The sequence below is a fragment of the Berghia stephanieae genome, chromosome 12 (assembly GCF_034508935.2).
Source record: "Berghia stephanieae isolate SIO BIC M18660-M18661 chromosome 12, UCSD_Bste_1.3, whole genome shotgun sequence".
Lineage (NCBI taxonomy): Eukaryota > Metazoa > Mollusca > Gastropoda > Nudibranchia > Aeolidiidae > Berghia > Berghia stephanieae.
Genome location: NC_088371.1, coordinates 30,906,932 through 30,927,110, shown reverse-complemented (window position 1 = coordinate 30,927,110; position 20,179 = coordinate 30,906,932). Strand labels below are relative to the sequence as shown.

The 20,179-nt window shown below is 35.4% G+C and overlaps 1 protein-coding gene across 1 annotated transcript; it reads right to left on the bottom strand.

Annotated features, from left to right (window-relative positions):
• Nucleotides 1-4,405: 4,405 nt before the first annotated feature.
• On the bottom strand, nt 4,406-19,596 carry LOC144957894 (src kinase-associated phosphoprotein 2-like). Its single transcript, XM_078889421.1, has 9 exons — nt 19,456-19,596; nt 17,866-18,055; nt 16,436-16,594; nt 15,449-15,523; nt 14,677-14,748; nt 13,529-13,642; nt 11,077-11,156; nt 10,157-10,265; nt 4,406-8,223 (listed from the first exon to the last, which is right to left on the bottom strand). Exons 2-9 carry the CDS (start codon nt 17,903-17,905, stop codon nt 7,382-7,384), a joined length of 1,491 nt encoding a protein of 496 aa, XP_078745547.1. The 5' UTR covers nt 17,906-18,055; nt 19,456-19,596; the 3' UTR covers nt 4,406-7,381.
• Between the last annotated feature and the right edge of the window lie 583 nt (nt 19,597-20,179).

Sequence of the window (20,179 nt, the reverse complement as noted above, 5' to 3'; positions counted from 1 at the left end):
AACACCAGCTTAAAACCTCCTAATTGGGGCCGACATAAAACCAAAAAGATGGACTAACAAGAGGACAGGTCCACAAATTATCAAGGCCAGGGCTGTTGGCATTGGTCAGGACTGAGGAACAGCCCATTGATCAATACTGACCCCGCCGCTGTGGTCAGTACTGAGCGCTGGAAAGTGATTACCTCATCTAAATATTTTAACTTTAAAAAAAAACTGACATATAAATTGCAAGTATTGAAAAACAAATCAACATATCACTACCTAACACGGTTAATAATAATAAATAGCATTTTCTATTGTGCTTTTCCCCATCTAAACAGGTACAGACCATGCCATCTTTAAGCACACTAATTGCGTATTGCTTAAGTTTTACTATATATAAACTTCACCCTTTAATTTAAAGCTTCAGACTGTAACAAGTGCGAATCTGATTCTGTTTGTTAATTGTTGTTGTTATCATGGCCTTTGAACAAAGTCATCATCACAGCTGTAAGTGTTAGAAAGAGAAATGGAAAAAGGCAATTGAGGGATAGAGAGAAAGGCAGACTAACAAACACTCAGACTCGGACACATGCTGACAGGTTACACACAGGACACAAAAATATAAAGAAGGGAGTTTACGTACAATTATGCCTAAACTAAACACTGATTTCAATCAAAGTCAAAGCTCAATTACTAAATTCTTTTCACAAAAATAAGGAGGACCCTCCTCAACAACATTCTCCCCTATGACAAATTACTTCATATGTTCAAATTGAGTGTTTTTATTCCATTTTTAAAATATAAATAGAATTAAAGAGAAAAAAAATCCCAAACCTAACAAACACCATTATGACGGGTAACGATGGAGCAACATCCTGTGTTGTGCGAACATGACTAACGAACAAAGGGAAATGACTCATGAAATTTAATTCATAGAACTCTTTTTATTTTGTCTACTTCGAATCAAATCAACACTATCAACTTGGCTCCCAACTATATAAGTATAAGTATAAGCATAATTGCACCACCAGAACTGGGCTAGAGGAAGCAACCCAAAAATTAGTCCACAATCTGAAAGACTTCACCCTAAATGCTCCTTTAAAAACCATCACAAATGAAGTTCACAGAACATCACGATTCAAACTCAATTCCAGAAGACCCTTTTACCATTCAGAACTCGAAAACTTCAATATTGGAGTTGGGGAAGTCTGGAGAGTATTGGACAAATACATGCCCAAAAGAGGTGGGGTAATCAAAGACCCAACAGAACCAGTGCCACGCTTCAGATCTGGCTATCGAAAACAGTTTTTTTGTTTTTATTGTTTTTAAGGGTTTTACGGCGCTTGCAACACATTTAGGTCATATCAGCGCCAGTAAAAAGGAAGAAAATAAGATAGTAAAAAGTTCTAGAATTATATTTAAAGTGGCCAAGAAAAGAGAAGACAAAATGGGAACTTGTTCAAATAGGACACAGATGTAGATTCCAAGAGCACACTATCAAAGTACTTAGTTTGAGATCACCTAAAAGTCTCATCCAGACACAAGCACAGGTCCCGACTAAGAGGAATACACTCAAATGTTTATAAATCATATATAATAGGTATACAAAACATAATACAGTGCATAACAGAGAGATGATTTACAAAGAAAAAAAATATCTCCCAAAACTAACTATTCATTTGTCTGTTTCCCTCTCACTCTCAGCCAGGGTATCGGACAAAACCAAGTAATCTCATTCCAAGACAAAGACAGAAAGCATGTTGGAAAACAGATATAAGGGTAGAGAAGACACCGTATGTACCTCCACGCCCGCTATGGGAGGTCAGGATCCCCACCCAGTATCGAAAACAGTAGGTCGCATCAAACCAACTTTACTGAGAGTGAGAAGCGGGGTCTGAGGGAGTCCGCCGACTGTCCCTATTGTCAGGGAATGCCAGAGACAGCATACCACATAGTCCTGCACTGTCCTGTGACGAGGTAGTCGGGAGGTTTCGAGGCTGTCCTCAGCTGAAGTGAAGAATTCAAAGACTGGCTGGAGATGTAGACATACGCTACTATGACTACAGGGAGAAGAACTTAATATTTGAGTATCATCTGCATAGAATTGATATAAAAGATCAAATTTCTTAATTGCATTTGACTGTGGCTGCACATAGTAAAAAGGACTGGTCCGAGCCATGAGGAACACCAAATTTCAAAGAACACTGACTTTAAACAAAACAAAAAACAAGACTTGGATGATATTATTATTCCAGGTCATTTCAGCATAGCTACTAAAAAATAATTATTTACTGCATCTGGTACTGGAAAGGGCTTTTCAAAATGAAAAAAAAAAAAGAAAAGAAAGAAATGGGAGGTTAAAAATGAAAAGACATTATTGGTAGTACTACTGACCAATAGCTTAGAGTTGTCAATTCAAACATCAAGAACCGATAACTGACTACACTCTCTTACTCTTTCTCTCTGCCATTCGTTTATATAATGAGCTCCCTCAAGAATTGATAGAAACTAAAATAAACGCGTAATTTTCAAAAATGTTAGAAACGTGTAAAAAATACCAAATAATGAAATGATCACAGGGTGGTGTATTTGAAATCCTCTAGAGGCTACTACAACAACCGCTAATATGAAATATCTCAGCAAGGAACACTACTTCTTCTTCGTTGTTAAAATAGCCTCTTTGCCAAGTTACGGAGTCTTGCTGAAGTCAGGATTTGTAGCAAAAGGAGGGAAAATCACTAAAGTTAAAGTGGAAAAGTTGAAGGTTATTGAATATCGTCTCCACCTAGATGTGTGAACCTGAGTAGCCAGACAGATGATTGTCGCTTGAATTACAGGGTTGTCCTTCCCTCCACTAGCTTGGAAGGGTGAGCAAAGGAGAGTTACAGAAGGGAGCATGATACCCGAGCACACTCAGCCCGAAAATGAAATTAAGTTTTCAACTTCAACCATAGGCGTAGAACTAGGGGAGTTGTTTGTTTTTGTTTTTAAGGGTTTTACAGTGCTTACCACACATTAAGGTCATATCAGCGCCAGTAAAAAGGGAGAAAATGGGACAGTATAAAGTTCTAGAATTACCAAGAAAAGGTAAGACAAAGGGGAATTGGTTCAAATAGGAAACAGATGTAGATTCCAAGAGCACACTATCAAAGTACTTAGTTTGAGATCGGCTAAAAGTGTTTTGTTTTTGTTTTTGAGGGTTTTACGGCGCTTGCAACACATTAAGGTCATATCAGCGCCAGTAAAAAGGAAGAAATGGGATAGTAAAAAGTTATAGAATTCAATTAAAGCACCCCAGTAAAGGTAAAAGGGGAATTTGTTCAAATAGGAAACGGATGTAGATTCCAAGAGCACACCATCAAAGTACTTAGGTTGAGATCACCTAAAAGTCTCATCCAGACACAAGCACAGGTCCCCACTAAGAGGAATACACCCAAATGTTAACAAATCAAATATAACATGTAAATAAAACATGTACAGTACATAACATAGAGATGATTTACAAGGAAAAAAATATAATCTCCCAAAGCAATAACTATACATTCGACTGTTTCCCTCTCAACCAAGGACTCCGACCAAGGTTAGGACAAAACCAAGCAATCTCACTCCAAGACAAAGACAGAAAGCAAGTTGGAAAACAGATATAAGGGGATAGAAGACACAGTATGTACCTCCCTGCCCGCTATGGGAGGTCAGGATCCCCACCCAGAGGCTAAAAGTGTCTCATCCAGACACAAGCACAGGTCCCAACTAAGAGGGATACACTCGAATGCTTACAAATCATATATATGTAAACAATACAGTGCATAACAGAGAGATTATTTACAAGGAAAAAAATATCATCTCTCAAAACTCTAACTATACATTTGACTGTTTCCCTCCCAGCTAGGGTATCCGGCCAGGGCTTGGACAAAACCAAGTAATCTCATTCCAAGACAAAGACAGAAAGCATGTTGGAAAACAGATATAGGGGGATAGAAGACAAAGTAAGTGCCTCCCTGCCCACTATGGGAGGTAAGGAACCCCACCCAGTTAGTTTGAGATCACCTAAAAGTCTCATCTAGACATAAGCACAGGATCCCGATAAGAGGAAAACGCTCAAATGTTTTATAAACCAATAATATTCAAACAAAAACCATAACTTTACATAGAGAGATGACATACAAGGAAAATAAAATCATCTCCCAAAACTAATACTGTGTCCAGTTTCAAACCAAGGACAAAACCAAGTGATCCCATTCCAAAACAAAGACAGAAAGCAACTCGGAAATCAGAAATAGGGGGATATAAGATACAGCAAGTGACCTCCTGCCCACCATGGGAGGTCAAAAGACCCCAGCCAAAGAAGTGAATGAGCGAAACAGTGCCTCGCACGTTTAATCCATGAGCTAAATAATGATACACATTTTTATTGTCACACTGATTTCATTACAATGTATTTTTTTTATTCATACAATATTTATATCAACATCATTCACATCCAAATCATTGACAGCAGTTCAAATTCAAATTTAAATAAAGTTGCCATCACTAAATCTTTAAAAAATTAGAATTGGAAAGACGGTTTTACGGATAAACTTATAGTTGATATAAACTATGGTTGATAATCATTAACTGATAAACTGTTGTATTTATTAGATGGGGACAGGTTTTACAGTCTTTGTCTCTTGGTTGCTTGAGTTTTACTCACAATTAGACTACAGATTCAAATTCAATTTTTAAGAAATCATCTAAATCATGGCATGTAACTATATAGAAGGAACGAAGTAGACTTCACTCAACTTTATTATTATTCTTAGACAGCCAGTTAGTGATAAGTTCTCAGTAAATTATATCAATCAGACTAAATGTTAAAGGCTACACACAGTTTTGTGTGTTAGTATGTTAAATTTGGATGGCGGATGTTGTGAGTATTTTTAACTACATACATAGCATGAATATAATTTATAGAGAGCACCATATTTCGATAAAAGTTTTTAAAAATCAATAGATATGAGACATTTATTTGTAATTTTTAGAGAGCACTTTTTGATTAATAATTATAAAAAATTATTGTGAAACAATGATTGTCTATTCATTTTTAAAATAAAAATTTTGAAAAGAACGAAGCTAAAAAAGAACTTTTTTCGAGGGTATCATTTTCAAAATTACAATAAATATACCTTGTACTCCCTGGATTCTAGCATGCTCTCGTGAAAAGCCAAAAAGCGTGCTAGAATCAAAGCATGCCAATTTCCAATGCTCATGGAACACATTCATGACTTATTATGTGAGTACAGTCCAGTCACTCAGCTCAAGCATGATAGAATCCAGCGAGTACTGTACTTCATTCCTGAGGTCAAAATTTACATTCTGTATAGAAAATTTCTACAAATTGGAAATTAATTACATGGTTGATTGGACAGGTTATTTTCATACTTTTTACACCACTTAAAAAGAACATGAAAATTAAATATAAACAAGATCAAAAGTGGGTTGAATAAAAAATTTTTTTAATGTGTGGGGCGGCCACTTGTATCAATAATGATGAGAAAAATATGGTATGGAGAAGAGCCAGATGAAAACAGAGGATAAAAAGTCACGGGGTCAGTGCCAGATTCAGGATCCAATTGACATGATGACACCCTCCGTCTGGCCAATTGGATCCTGAGTTTGGCACTGATCACGTGACTTTTTACTCTCTCAAAAGTGGCTAATTTCTTACTTATCATCCAAACGCAAAGCAAAAAAAAAAAAAAAAACCCAAAAACAACAAATGTGGATTATGTAGCATATGATTATAAACATTTTTATATTTTAGTGAAGTCTAGTTAAGTCAGAAACAATTAATCTAAATACATTGATAAACCACTTGTTTGTTTGTTGCTTTAGGTCTCTTCCAACACAATTGAGGTTATCTGAGAGACCGCTGAAACAAAAAAACAAGCAATCTAACAAAAATAGTACAAATGTCAATCAAAATCATAACCTTAAGATATCATAAGCTAAATTATAAATAACCAAGAACAAACAGGCAAAAGATTTACAGAGAAAAAAAATATCCCCTGTCAAAAATACAATCACAAACCAAAGAAGCAGGATAGGCTAGTAAAAGAGAAGAAGAAACGACACCACTATCGGATCGTACACCCATGCGAACATCATAGGTATATGATTCAAGGGTGATGCTCCCATCCAACCACCCGCAAACCACTTTGTCATTCAACAGCAATATAAAGAATCAATCCTCATACTAATGTAATTCTACAATACAAATGCATGCACAGTCTCTAATAATGCTTTAGACCACTTTAAGAACTTTTTTCCAAAAGTGAAAAAAAAAAAATAAAACCCCAAAAAAACTTCAATAATAAATAATTCGAACCGCCATATCTCAAAATTCCTTGTCATGGTGTGGTGGCTTGTGCGTCTTGTTGATCCAGAGGGCTATACCAGCTGGATCACATGATGCTCCTGTCAGTCACTGTTACGTTTAACCATGATGCAACAATGGCACATTCATTTTCTTGTTCTAGGAGTTGCATCTTCAGACAGTACAGCACCAAAATACCAACAACCAAAGATATCATCAGTTCCCATAGTATAAATCACCACATATACGACACAACTTTATAACATTTTTATATCAGACGAATTTCAAATCATTTTAACCTTTGGACAAACTCAAAACAGAATTATCATTGATCTTAGTCAGTCTGGATTACTTTAATTCTTTGCTTATCGACCTTCCAGATGTGAAGATAAATAAACTTCAGAGAGTTCAAAACAAGGTGGTCAGATTGGTGTTAGGAAAATCAAAATTCGACAGTGCTACTGATATTAATATTATGCTCCGCTCTTCGTTGGTTCCCATTTCATACCAGAATTGAATACAAAATTGCTCTTTTTTTGTTTTATGTTTTGCTCATAACTGCCCAAGCATATATTAAAGAATACGAAGCAACAAGAGAGCTGAGATCGTAAGATCTCCAACTGCTATCTATACCTAAAACAAAATCTTTCAGTGATAATTCATTTGCCAAAACTGACCCAAATATTTAATCTGTTCAATTCTCAAGCCGTGATGTGGTTTTTACGAAAAGTCTGAAGTCATTTCTCTTCTCAGAGGATTTATTATATTTAATCGTCTTAGTTTAATAGGACAGTTTCACAGCATTTTTTTTCTTCTTGTACCAGCCTATTCTCACAGCACATCTTTGCTGTATCTATGCCCTTGCACAAGTGTGGGTTGTGTTTGTGTTTGAGTGTGTTAAGCGTGTAATAACATTTGGAAAGTATCTATGTGATGTAAAGGAGTTGCTAGGTTTTGAGAGGAGGTGCTGTATAAATATAAGTAGAAATTTAAGTATCGTTATTATTATTATTATTAACAGTAACAACAACACAAAAACTCTGCAATTCAAGCAAGCATTTCATAGACTGGGGTCAAAAACTCCTTGGGAACCAATCCTACTTTTCCATAACTTTCCCCAATCCACCAGTTCTCAGGGTCAAGGTCACGATTCAAAATGTGGATGACATCACCCCTGTCAAAACTCAGCTCATTGTTGGAGTCACCAATACAGGTAAATAGTCCATAAAAGAAATTCTCATAATCTTCTGCCAACATTTCTGCTGTTTTAACATTGATATCTAAATTTGGAGAAATCGTCTTTTGTGCTTGAAGTGATTTTGGAGGAGTAGAAGCCGAAATTGGTGGTTCTGGTAGCGGTGATCGTGGTGGAAGCGGTAGATTTGCTCCTCTACTGGGTAAAGGTGGTGGTTCTTCTAATGACATTGATGATGATGGTGGTGGTGGTAAAGGTTGGGCAGGCAGGGGTCTTGGTGGTGGGATGTCTGGCACAGATGATCCTTTGACGTCAACTGTTTGGTTTGCTGAGCTATCTGTCTTACTTGTTGGAAGAGGTGGCGATTCGACGAATTCATAGATCAAATTGTCATCCTCTTGCTCAAAATCTTCTCCAATCAGAACAGGTGGATTATTAACAACAGGCGAGTTGATAGCAGTATTAGCAGCTGGCTTTTTATCTCCTTCAGCTTTGGCAATTTCAATAGGCATTGAAAATCCATCTGCATACTCTTCTTGGGGTGGTGGTGATTGTGGTGTCGCCGGTAGAGGTGCTGTTTTGCTTGGGAGGGTGGGGGGTTTGGTAGCTGAGATTGTATTGGTGGTAGAGGAGTTGGAAGCTGCTTGTTTATTTCGAACTGCTTGAGCCACCTCATCAATAGGTTCATATTCCTCTGCAATGGGAGTATAAAATAAACATTATGAATAGAATTCAGTGAAATCTTATGTTAATCCAAAAACATCTCAACCAAAAGAGAAATAATAAACCAAAATAAATTCAAAATAGTAATTGGTTTTTCTTTTTGTTATTTGAAACTTTTAAAATTCCAAAAGTGCTAATCTAAGGACCACAGATAACCCAAAATCCCTTCTTTCTTTCTATCTATCCACCATTTCTATTTGTTTATCTATTCATTTTATCAATTAAATTTTATTTCCTCCAAAAAGATTTGTTTGAAAAAATAATGGCCTTTTTAAACTCACATACAGTGCTTTCTTTTACAGGATTTCTGAACCACAAAGTACAGAGCTATATTATCGAGCGACTCATCTGCATTTTTCTTCCTTCCAGCAGTCTAAATATATCGTAAAGTGAAATAGCAAATTCATTGACATATTTCCCGCAGACTGCTTGCCTATATTGCGTCTATTTCGTTATCCCATTTTATAACAAGGTTAACGGCAGATCGTACAGGGAAATATTAATAAATGAAATAGGGGCATAAAATTTTATTTTAAAAAGGTAGCTAAAATTTGTAAAATTACAATCATAGTCATAAGAAATTATTCTCCCTGCAAAGTATTATTAAAATACGGAATGAAATAATCAGTTGCAATACAAAAATGCCTTTTGAGCCATTAATAAAAGCTTGAAATTCCGCGCATTGGCTTATTGATATCAATAGTTTATAACAAAGTATTCTGTAATGTGATATTATGTGGAAGAACAAATACAACAAAATAAAAAAACACTAATGGTGTCAGTCTATTTGCTTTGAATAAGAATGCATCCTTCATTAGCCCCATAATGATGGGCTAACATGAATATTTTGAGAACTGACATCACGTATCAAGGAATAGGGACCTTATTGAAAAGTGGTGATGAAAAAAGTTTTGACATACTTTAAAGAGATATTATTGTAATGTGTAAAACCCAAGAATAACAGAGGGGTTTAGGAATCTATTATTTAAAAATATGTATACGCTCCAGCATGGTTTCCTCAAACTTCACAAGACATGCAAAAAAACAGGGCATCGCATAACGACTTGATGGGAGGGTGGGGGCAGTGCACATAAGTACATTCTTTGCATCCTACCCGAAAGATACCTTATTAAAACATCCATCTCATTTTGCAGCCTTCGACAAGCCACCACTTCCTAGTTCAATTTGCGGCACTATGCTGTGGCTGACACAGTTATTCCAGATGTCCCTTGGAATAGACCCTGAGACAAATAGCCTCAAGACTTGATTGATATATTGAGGAAGATAACTTTATACCTGACATGTTACAAGGGGTTGGTGTGTGTGTGTGTGGGGGGGGGGGGGGGGTTGTTGTATCACAACACTCATTTACGGTTGAAACCAACCATTATCAAAATATTGCACATGGCATTCAAATTAGATCAAATGGCGAAGTGATAAGAATAAGCAGAGAGGTGTCAGTTATGCGAAATGGCAATGGAGTATGAGTGTCTGTGTGTGTCTGTATGTGCATCATACTGTATACACATACCTGCAATGTAGCTAGATCCACACAAACGTATCTGTCAATGTCACAGTAAATCATCAGTGGTTGAAACCGGACTCATTAAAAAACACAATAATTTTAATTAATTTTATTTTGTTTATACTGGCTGGGTGAAATTAGTTTGAAGAAACAATGTTCAGGGTAAAAATTAGTTCGAGGAAAGAATGGAATGAAAACAAAGAATAATTAAAAAAACATTTCGGACGTTCAAATGAGTTCGGAAAGACTGTGTTCGAGTGTATCAATTTATTCTTTACGTGCCTATACAAGATTGTTGGACAAAGCCAAAATGCCCCTCCCACCCCCACCACATTCCAGAGTTAATGCTCAATGAAATATAACGTTTTTTAGGACCCACCTCCACTATCTCCTTCCTCAACTATATCCTCTATTGGTTCTACAAACTTGATGCCTATTTCCACAGCTTTCCTCCATTCCTCCAGATCTTCCTTGCTGTCTGCTTGAAACTGGTAGCAGAAGTGAGGGGGGGGGGAAAAAAAGATAATAAAATATATATTCATGTCACACAATAGCACATTAATTTATCATGGGTAAAATGGTTCACAAGGTTGTATGTATTGCTCGAGAAGACCAAAGGGAACAAAATTTTCATTACATTACAAATTGCCCAAGTAAACACCCTTGACTGATTTATAAAATATACAACTTATTTGTTTGTCGTGGTTGATGTGGTAATGCAAAACGAATATAGGGCAAATTTTACGCCCAAAAACGTCTATAATTACTTTGTAATTTGATAATAGCAATAAATAAGATCAAAGGAAGTTTTAAAGAGATTGTTAGGAAGGCAGGCGATAGGTAGAAAATACAGTCAACTACTCTTTATCAGTCACCACTTCACAGCACAAGTGGAGATGGTAAAGATGATATTGTGGTTGGGAGAAAGTGCCTGGTCAATCTTAATTTAGGCTAATATGACTGAAGAAAGGCGGATGGTAAACAGCATCTTAGCAGGAGATTCTCTCTCCTGGTTTTAACAATTTCCCTCCAGATTAAAAAAAAAAGTCAGAATCAAATTGATAAAATCTGATTTCGTTAAAATTTGACTATAAGAAAATGTGTGTTAAATACTGAATTCAAATGTGCATTTGGAGGTGTGCTATAACAACCATTCTTGAATGATGATACAGACAGGTTTGACTTTTTAAAAAATACAACAAAAGAACCTGTCACAATGTTATGGGTTTTGAATCAAGCCGTGACTCTTAAATTCAAATTTAAACATGAAATAAACCTCTGTAACACAGCATGGCCTACCTGAAGACATTTTTTCTTGCTTGACGCCAGTTCAAAGACAAACTCCTTGTCGTTTTGGGTCAAGTCTTTGAATTCATAGCCTTTTAAAAATAACGAAAAGAAAATCAAATTTAAAAAATTAACGAATTAACAGCAATGTTAAGTATAGCAGGACAAAATCTTTGTGGTCAACAAGGAAAAGAACATAAGTAGAGAAGGGGTATTCAAATTGGAAAAGTATAAATAATATGTTTGTCTTTAACTCCCTTCTTACCACCTGCAGCAAAATCGTCACATTTGTTACGACACAATATACATTTTTTTCATTCAGATTTATTTTGTACATCACAAACTTTGAAGAATGATCTTTGTTTAATTTATAAGAACATAAAGTTGTTTTGTAGAGAGCTTGTTTGAGTTTTAAAAAAACAATTTTTCTGCTGGATAAGCCTGCCATTTTAGGAAAATATTGTAAAATGATCGGTAAGGAGAATTAATGGAAACTTGATTTTTGGAATGTTGATCACACAAGATGATGCCATTTTTTATCTTAACAGCAAGCTGAGAGGAGACAAAAACTAGCATTAAAAGTATCTTACATCACTTACCGATCTCGGTGAGCTTTATTTATCATTCACCGCCAATGTCTGGTAGAAAACTTTTATATTATAATGCACCAACATTCAGGGCATGTGTGAGACCATGTGGACATGTCTGAAGGTCTGATTAACGAATGCAATTATGGGCTTGATTTAACATTGTTGTGATGGACGCTATTTCGCATTAGTTTGAGAGTATTTTCCATTACAACAATGAGCCCAAAAAAATTTGGATTGTCATCACACCTGCAAATAAATACACAGTGGCGCAAGTGTATTGCAAGCTGTGATGTGACTCCAAATCAGCGACAACAACACTCACAGTCACATCGCCATGGGACGATTTTGTTTATTTTTGTGTTGCTGCTTGCTTTGTGGCATGTTGCGTATGTATCATTAGGAATGACGAATGGCAAGATATGAAGACAAATGGGGTAAAGGTGGGGGGTTGACCAACTAATCTTAATCATTACCTGATCTTATCCCATTAACCATTTCAATGAGGGGTTACGGGTAAATATTCTTTTAAAAAGGGGGCAGCGTGGCTCAGCGGTACGGTCTTTGCTTCGTACCCGAAAGGTACCGAGTTCGATCACCCGCCGCTGCGCTGTGTGGCCTTAAACAAGTCACCTCGCCCTAGCTCAATTTGCGGCACTGCACTGCGGCTGATGCCTGAGTTATTCCAGTCTTCCCCTGGAATAGACCCTAAAGACAAATTTCCCCTATGGGATGAATAAAGGGAATTTTATTTTTTTTAATAAAAATTATTTTTTAAAATTGTAAGTTACAAGTGTCATGTCAAGGTGTTTGCTGTGGGGAATGTGGCAGAGGGAGGGGGGAGGAGGAGAGAGAAGAGGGTAATCCATTTACTTTTCTTTTTACCAACTTTAAGTACTTACAAGTTTGTTTATTAATGTAAAAAATGAAACGTTGGATTCCATAAAACCTGGTTTATAACAATCATTACCCTCCAGTAGTGTCGACTTTGTTGTAATGAAGGTGCACTGTATCAATATGATAGTGACACATGTAGTGAGAAATCCAAGTCAGCAAAACTAAAAAGTTTGATCCTAGAACCATTACAGAGAACTGCATCAAAAGGAATAAAAAGCTAAAGAAGAGACAGCAAGACTTGAACTTCTTGGTCCACAAGGAAAGATCAAAGACTCTACCAAAGGAGTTTAACCCAGTTTCTGAATCTTGAAATGAGCATTCTACATTGCCACTAATCTATCTTAGCCTATTGTACAGGACCAAATAATAGAACCAGCAATTCAATCAGTCCTGAATGTAAAGGGAAGTTAGAAATATTCAGACGATGCATCATGTTGAACTGGATTATTTTGTGTGACAATTTACTGCACAGTTTGCCTTAACTCTCTCATGTTCGCATGAATGGGCTGTTGAACAAAGTTCTCTGATTTTCATTCACGTTGAATGGAGCTAATGGTTACAATGGGATGCAGCATGACTACATTTTTGGATAAACTACTTTTAGTATGCAACATGGCCACTAGGTGCCCCAAATTTTGTAAACAAAAATCAATTGCAGCCTACATTGCCAGATGGGTGGATCAGACCTGCCCAGTTTGCCATAAAATTTGCCTGTTAGTGATTGAAAAAAAAAAATTCTTTGTCAAGAGCATAATATTAATCTATACTTCAATTTGGCAGACAAGAGACAATCAAATGTATCTGCTATGTAAACAAAATTGATGTTGTGGTTTTGACGTGATCTACTCACAAAATGTTGTGAGATGAAATTGAGACTTAAAATGTCTATATTGACGACCATTATATTAACACCAAATCAAAGTGCAATTAAAATTTAAAAAAAAAGTTATTTTGGCACAGTAAATCAACATCATACCAACCTGTAAGAAAGATGGCACCCTGATGTTTTTTGTCGTTGTGTTTCTTGAACCAGTACATGATATTTTTGTGGATGACACAGTACTTTTTCTGCTTGGAAAACTTTTCCAGCAAATCTGAAATACGATAAAGTGAGTACAATTCATGAATGCATCAAAATATTTAAGTTTAATAAATATAAATATTGAGCTTTTACACAGTGCAATATCCACTAAATGTGCTCAAAGCGCTTAACAAGGGGTCTCTGACCAACAGCGACACGTAACATGTAGAACGAAACATGACGCCGGTTAGGTGATATTTCATTTTTTTTCTGACAGAGACAACGCTGTCAAAGGCCAGGTACTCATTTTACACCTAAGTACAGTGAGAGAATTGGAGTAAAGAGCGTTTTCCAAGGACTCAACTATGCGCTGAGCGAGGCTCAAACCCAGGACCTTCCGATCCGAAAGCGAGTGTCATACCACAAGACCACATAGCCGCACTAAGTTAATTAGTAGACTCAGTGCAGATAAATTCCTTAGAGGCAGGGTTTGATTTATCTCTGGCCTAGTATTCCTATGTTCTGATATTGTCAACACAGAAACTATAACAATGATGTGAAACACATCGCTGACACATAAAAAACGATTATTTATAAGCAAATACATATTACATAAATATAGATGTCACTGAAAGCGTTTAACAGTATGTGTACACTATTTTTGGACTACCCCTAATTTACATTAGGGGAATCTCTGACTATTCTCAAATAGGAATGGATGGATTTGTGAAAAAAATATATATTCCAATGGGCTTACGGGACAGGGGTACAACAACCCTAAAAACCAGAGCAGACACATTTCTACCACTCCAGAACTCGAACTAATAAGTTCTTTGTTTCCTTAGATTTCTTGTCCTTGAAATTTTTTTTCGTTTTTCGTTATGCTTGCCATCTCACAAAACAAAAAGGTTATAAAGAAAACCTAAACCATTGAAAGTCGTCCAAAAATAATAGTTTGATATCTTAGTGGTAATATGTAAGAGAGGTGAAGTGTGAATTATATTATTAACAACTTGAACCCGCCAAGCATACATACGATTTCAGTAATTTTACTGTTAATCGTTTTTCTGATCATAATTGTCAAAAAAAGATAGCATCAGAACATACCAGTGGGCTTCTTCTGTAAATATCCCAGCTTGGTAGGTTCAACTAGAGCTTTCACGGTGGTGTATGGGATGTCTGGAAAAGGAATTTTAAATATGTAAATAAAGAAACAAACAAAAAAAAGACTTCTTATTTCTTGATCTCTGTTTTAAACTGAAAATATTTGTATATTTATTTTCATCATCTCTAAAACAAGGTGTCAACAGAAATTTAAAAAAAAATAGTGATTAGGTGAGAAAATTGGTCTATCTGATCTTAGGTCAGAAAAAAAAAAGATTTTAAAGAAGCAAAACAAAAAGACCTAGGGTATTGAAGCAACATTCACATACCCAAATTTCCATTTTTAATGTGAGAAGTTTTCATCTATATAAAAACTATAAATCATGGTTATACTTACCAGCTAAGATATATATAGTGAATATTTTGAGTTGGTTTGGATTTTTTTTTTTTTACCATTACGAAAATGAGACCAATGGCAATTTGGACCACTAGACTTAAATTAAATAAGTTTACGCTGCTATCTCAATCTTTTTTCTCTTCTGAATTTGTTGTGATTCAATCAAAAAATAATTTAAATAATATGAAATTGAATGTAAGCTTCAATTTTATTACAAAAAGCAGATCAAATGAACGTTTCGGGTTTCCTCTTTATCAACAAAAAAGGATGAATGAAACACGAGAGATGAATGAGATAATGTGTTAGTGGCGTTGTTACGATGAATAAACAAAACATTGAATTGAATAAAAGATCATGGACAACAAACATGAAACTTACTGTCAACAGATCCATCCTCTTCGCTGCCATGACTCCCATGACTGTGTGTGCTGCCACTCGTAAACCTTGACTCATCTGTGTGATCAAAAAAAAAAAAGAAAAAAAAAACAATTGCTGCAAAATAATATAAATTAAGGAGCTGGATATATTTCCATATTTCTGTATAACAATTAGAAATATATTAAGCATTGTGCATGCATTGGACTAGGAATCATATTGGTTAAAACTAAGGGCGACATGTATAAATGATGTCTGACTAAGGATAATGATAAAAAAAAAAAAAAAATAATAATAATAATAATAATAATAATGGTAATAACAATAACAATAATAATAATAATAATAATAATAATAATAATAATAATAATAATAATAATAATAATAATAATAATAATAATAATAATAATAATTATTATTATTATTATTATTTAAAGGCTGTACTTTTCTTTGCATTCAATTAATTTATACTCCTGATCGCATTCAGGACATTTCTTGTTATGATAATCATAATATAGATAGAGATTTGAAAACATTAAAAAAAAAAAAAGAGAGAGCGAGAGAGAGAGAGAGAGAGAGAGAGAAAGAGAGATAGAGAGAGAGAGAGAGAGAGAAAGAGATAGATATAGAGAGAGAGACAGATAGAGAGAGAGGAGAGAGAGAGAGAGAAGAGAGAGGAGAGAGAGAGAGAGGGAGAGAGAGAGAGGAGAGAGAGGAGAGAGGAGAGAGAGAGGGAGAGAGAGGGAGAGAGAGAGAGATAGAGAAAGAGAGAGAGAGAAAGAGATAGATAGAGAGAGAGAGAAAGAGATAGATATAGAGAGAGACAGATAGATAGAGAGAGAGGGAGAGAGAGAGAGAGAGAGAGAGAGAGAGAGAGAGAGAGAGAGAGAGAGAGAGAGAGAGAGAGAGAGAGATAGAGACTTTGAGGGTTTTGTTTTGTTATTTTTCATGGACTCCACCTGCATAAGAAAATATTTAAACTTGACATACCCTTAGAACTGTTGGAGCTGCCTTCATCAATTCCGGGATTTAACACCTCAAATTCCTCATACAATTTCTGAAGGGATTCCAGTATCTTGGCCCGACCTTTTTGTGCTGATTTGCTCAAATTCTCATCTCTCAAGGTGGAATTAAGGAACCGGTTCACATCTGAGGAAAAAGCAAAATATACAGATATATAAGATGCAAGAAAAAAATGGAAAAAAGAATGACAATGTTCAAAATGAAGCAGAAATCAGAAACACTTGAAAATTTACAAACAAGAACAAGACCACAAGTTAATACTTGCCAAGTTTAATCAAAAATCCTGTACTAATTAAGAAAATATGATGGTTATACCAAAGTCATATAAAAATCAGGATATCGAAAGTATGCAGCGCATTTATTAAAACAATCGTAGAGTTGACATTTTCCAAAATATTTTCCTCAAAAATTTCAACAAATGGCATTCATTATTCTAAAATGTCAGACTTGCATCATTTATAGTCTGGCTGCAATAGGCTTCTAAACATTGCCAGTTATTTTTCTTGCACTCGATAAACATATACAATATGCACATTCAAAAAAAGGATATTTTTCCAAATTTCACAGTTTCCCTAATACAAATAACTGTCCACACAATTATAGGAAAGAGAAAGGAGGAAATGTATTCATGGAGCCTCCCCAATAATAGCGAGTGAAAAAAGGAACAACACAATGACATGAAGGTCGTTTATCATGAATATGTTTTTACATTTTACACCTTAACCCCAATATGGGAGAATGAAAGAAAAATGTTCCATCCAAGTGGGCATTCTTCATGAACGCATAGTACACATATGGGTAATAAACAAATCATAAAGTATTTAATAAACATACGATAAAAATTTTCGCCAATATTTATGTTAAATTAATATGTTTTTATGTTATATCATTCATCTGTAGTATTTCATTCATCTTGTTTTGCTGGTAAAGGGGGAACCCGAAATGTCCATTTTATCTGTTTTTGTATATTAAATTGAAGCTTACATTCAAGTTCACATTGTTATCTATGTTTTCATGTAGAAAAATGATAATAGTTTCTGAAACTGCCAAAAACTGAAATTTGATCATTTTGAACACTTTCACTTAAAAACTGATTTTCTCTGTTTTCCAAATCCCAATTTAATATGTTTAAAGGCATGGGGTCACATATATGTAAAGTCTAGACCCTACCTGGTGTTAGCAGCATAACCCCGATGCTTGATGACAAAGTCTATAGATAGTATGTAATTGGCTAAGAAGCTCACAACATTGTCATCCGGAAATATAACGGACCAACACACAAAACTATGTGTAACCTTAAATGTTTAGAGTCAGGATAATACGGTTTACTCATAAGCATGGATGGCAAAAAACAATAACAAAGACCCAAGTGACGTCAACTTCGCTCTATCTATTACCTGCCAATATCTGTTTGATGGCTTCATGGAAAGCTGACATTGTTCCTCTTCGAATCGGGCAGAGTTTCTCCTGGATTTTGTTTCTTTAAAAGGTGAATCAACAAAGTTGAATCAAAGTTGAAGGGGGTATTCTAGCATGTAATTCTCTTTGAATCGAAGAAATAAAACTGTTGAGTCAAACCTGGAGACACTGAAAGAGAGAAGGGAAAAAACAAACTGGTCATGGACTCCAAAGGTGTAAACCATCAAGCTGAGATAACAAGAAATGAAGTGAGTAGGAAACTGCCAGAAGACAACAGAGAATAAAAACTTTGCAGCGCCGAACCAGCAACCTTACTGGTATGACAACTCCACCTGGTCGGGGAGATCATGACTCTATGACTCTCCGTACGGGGTCATGGGTAGCTCATACAGTAGGGGGGGAGGAGGAAGGAATCTATTTGATACTGTAGAGTACTCAGGAAGGAGAATGAAATATACGCAATTCCAAAATTACGTGAGACTCAAAATAACAATAAAACGCTAAAGGGACCTAAGAGTCAACGCATTCTAAAGGCCACTTCATCTTGAGCATGTCTTCACAGAGAAATGATTTGAAAAAAAAAAAAAACTAGCAGCACCTTTCAATTTTCTAAGATACTTTATGATTTTTCATTTTCATTTTTCGTTAACGTTAAAGAATACCGGCCTTAGCGGATCCGTTGAGTCGACTTCGTACAAAATTTTGTTGTTTACACCGATTAAAGCATTCCCAGACTTCCTGTGTTGTTTTTATGCTGCCACGTGACTGTTTTGAGAAATTTGTCGTCTGCTACAAACAATTTGACCGGTCAACAGAAAATATTTTTGTTGGAACAGAAGAAAGTGAGTATTATTTATTGTACATTTTAGAGAAGACTAGTTTCATAGCAGACAAGTTGACTGAATAATAGGGGATCTTTAAGAAATAATTAGGTGAAAAAGCTTAACAATGTTAAAGTTTCCTCCCCCACCCTCTTCCTCCTTCCACCACCACCTAACAGAGGGTGACACAGAGAGAGAGAGAGAGAGAGAGAGAGAGAGAGAGAGAGAGAGAGAGAGAGAGAGAGAGAGAGAGAGAAAACAAATGTTGCACAACAATATTTACTGCACTTATCATGCAAAACCATTTCATCCATCAGACTGCATAACTAGTGATACTTCTTTCGAATCTTTTTCAAATAAAATCTTTTTAAAAACTGGTCTTTTTAGAAATCCCTTACTCTTACTTGATTGACAACGAAGATATCGCTAGGAATAAAAATTACGAAACTTTTGAAATCCATCAAGGATTGTGTAGTTCCGAATATTTTTTAAATAGAAAACAAATGCATCTTCAAATCTAAACTGCTTTTGAGGGTAGGAGTTGAGTTATTTTCTATATAAATTCATGTGGGCAATATTAAAATTAAATAAAAGGTGCCAAAAAATGTTGGTTCCAATTTCCAACGGTCCGTCTCTCTAGTCTCAACACAAATCCGAAAAGAAAATTCATTCAGTTTACTGTTCAAAACTCAACTACCTGGTAGTCTGAAAATATTATTCAGAATTCAAGGTGTTTTTATATCATACCGATTAGGGGCTAGACATTATTTCACTTTCATGAGAGAAAGCGTCAAAACGGGAGGCTCAACGACTCTACAAGGAAGAAAAACTTTAAAACTTCCTTTTGTTGGGTTGATAAACAAGACAAGGAAGTGCAATTCACATGTCAGCCAGATGGTCAGAGTTCCTCATGACCAATTTTGACTTTAAAAAGTGGCCAAATAGAATCTCACGTAGCAGAAGACTAATAGCAATCTGATCCCCTTGAAAAACTCTTCGGTTTTGATTAAACAAATAATCGAATAGACTTTGAAAAAATTGTTCATTAAAAAAATATTAGTTAATACAAAACCGATTCCCTGTGTGGTCATTGGCCACACACCGGGCTATCTGGTATTAATGGCACCTTAATAAAGAGATACTACTCCGTTAATCTTGCGATAAGGATTTTATATGTCGTTACCTCCCTTGATATATATATATATATATATATATCATATATATTATATATATATATATATATATATATATATATATATATATATATTTTATTTTATATATATTTATTTTTTTTTTTTTTTTTTTCTAAGGAAGGAAGGCAATTTATTTCACTGAAACAAGTGAAACAATTGTGCAGTAATTTTATCACAGTAATGTTTTTATCGATAAGAGCCCGCCATTCTGTAAGATGTAGAAACAAGTGGTGAGTCAACAGGGGACTATATACGTAATATGGACACAAGAGAGGAAT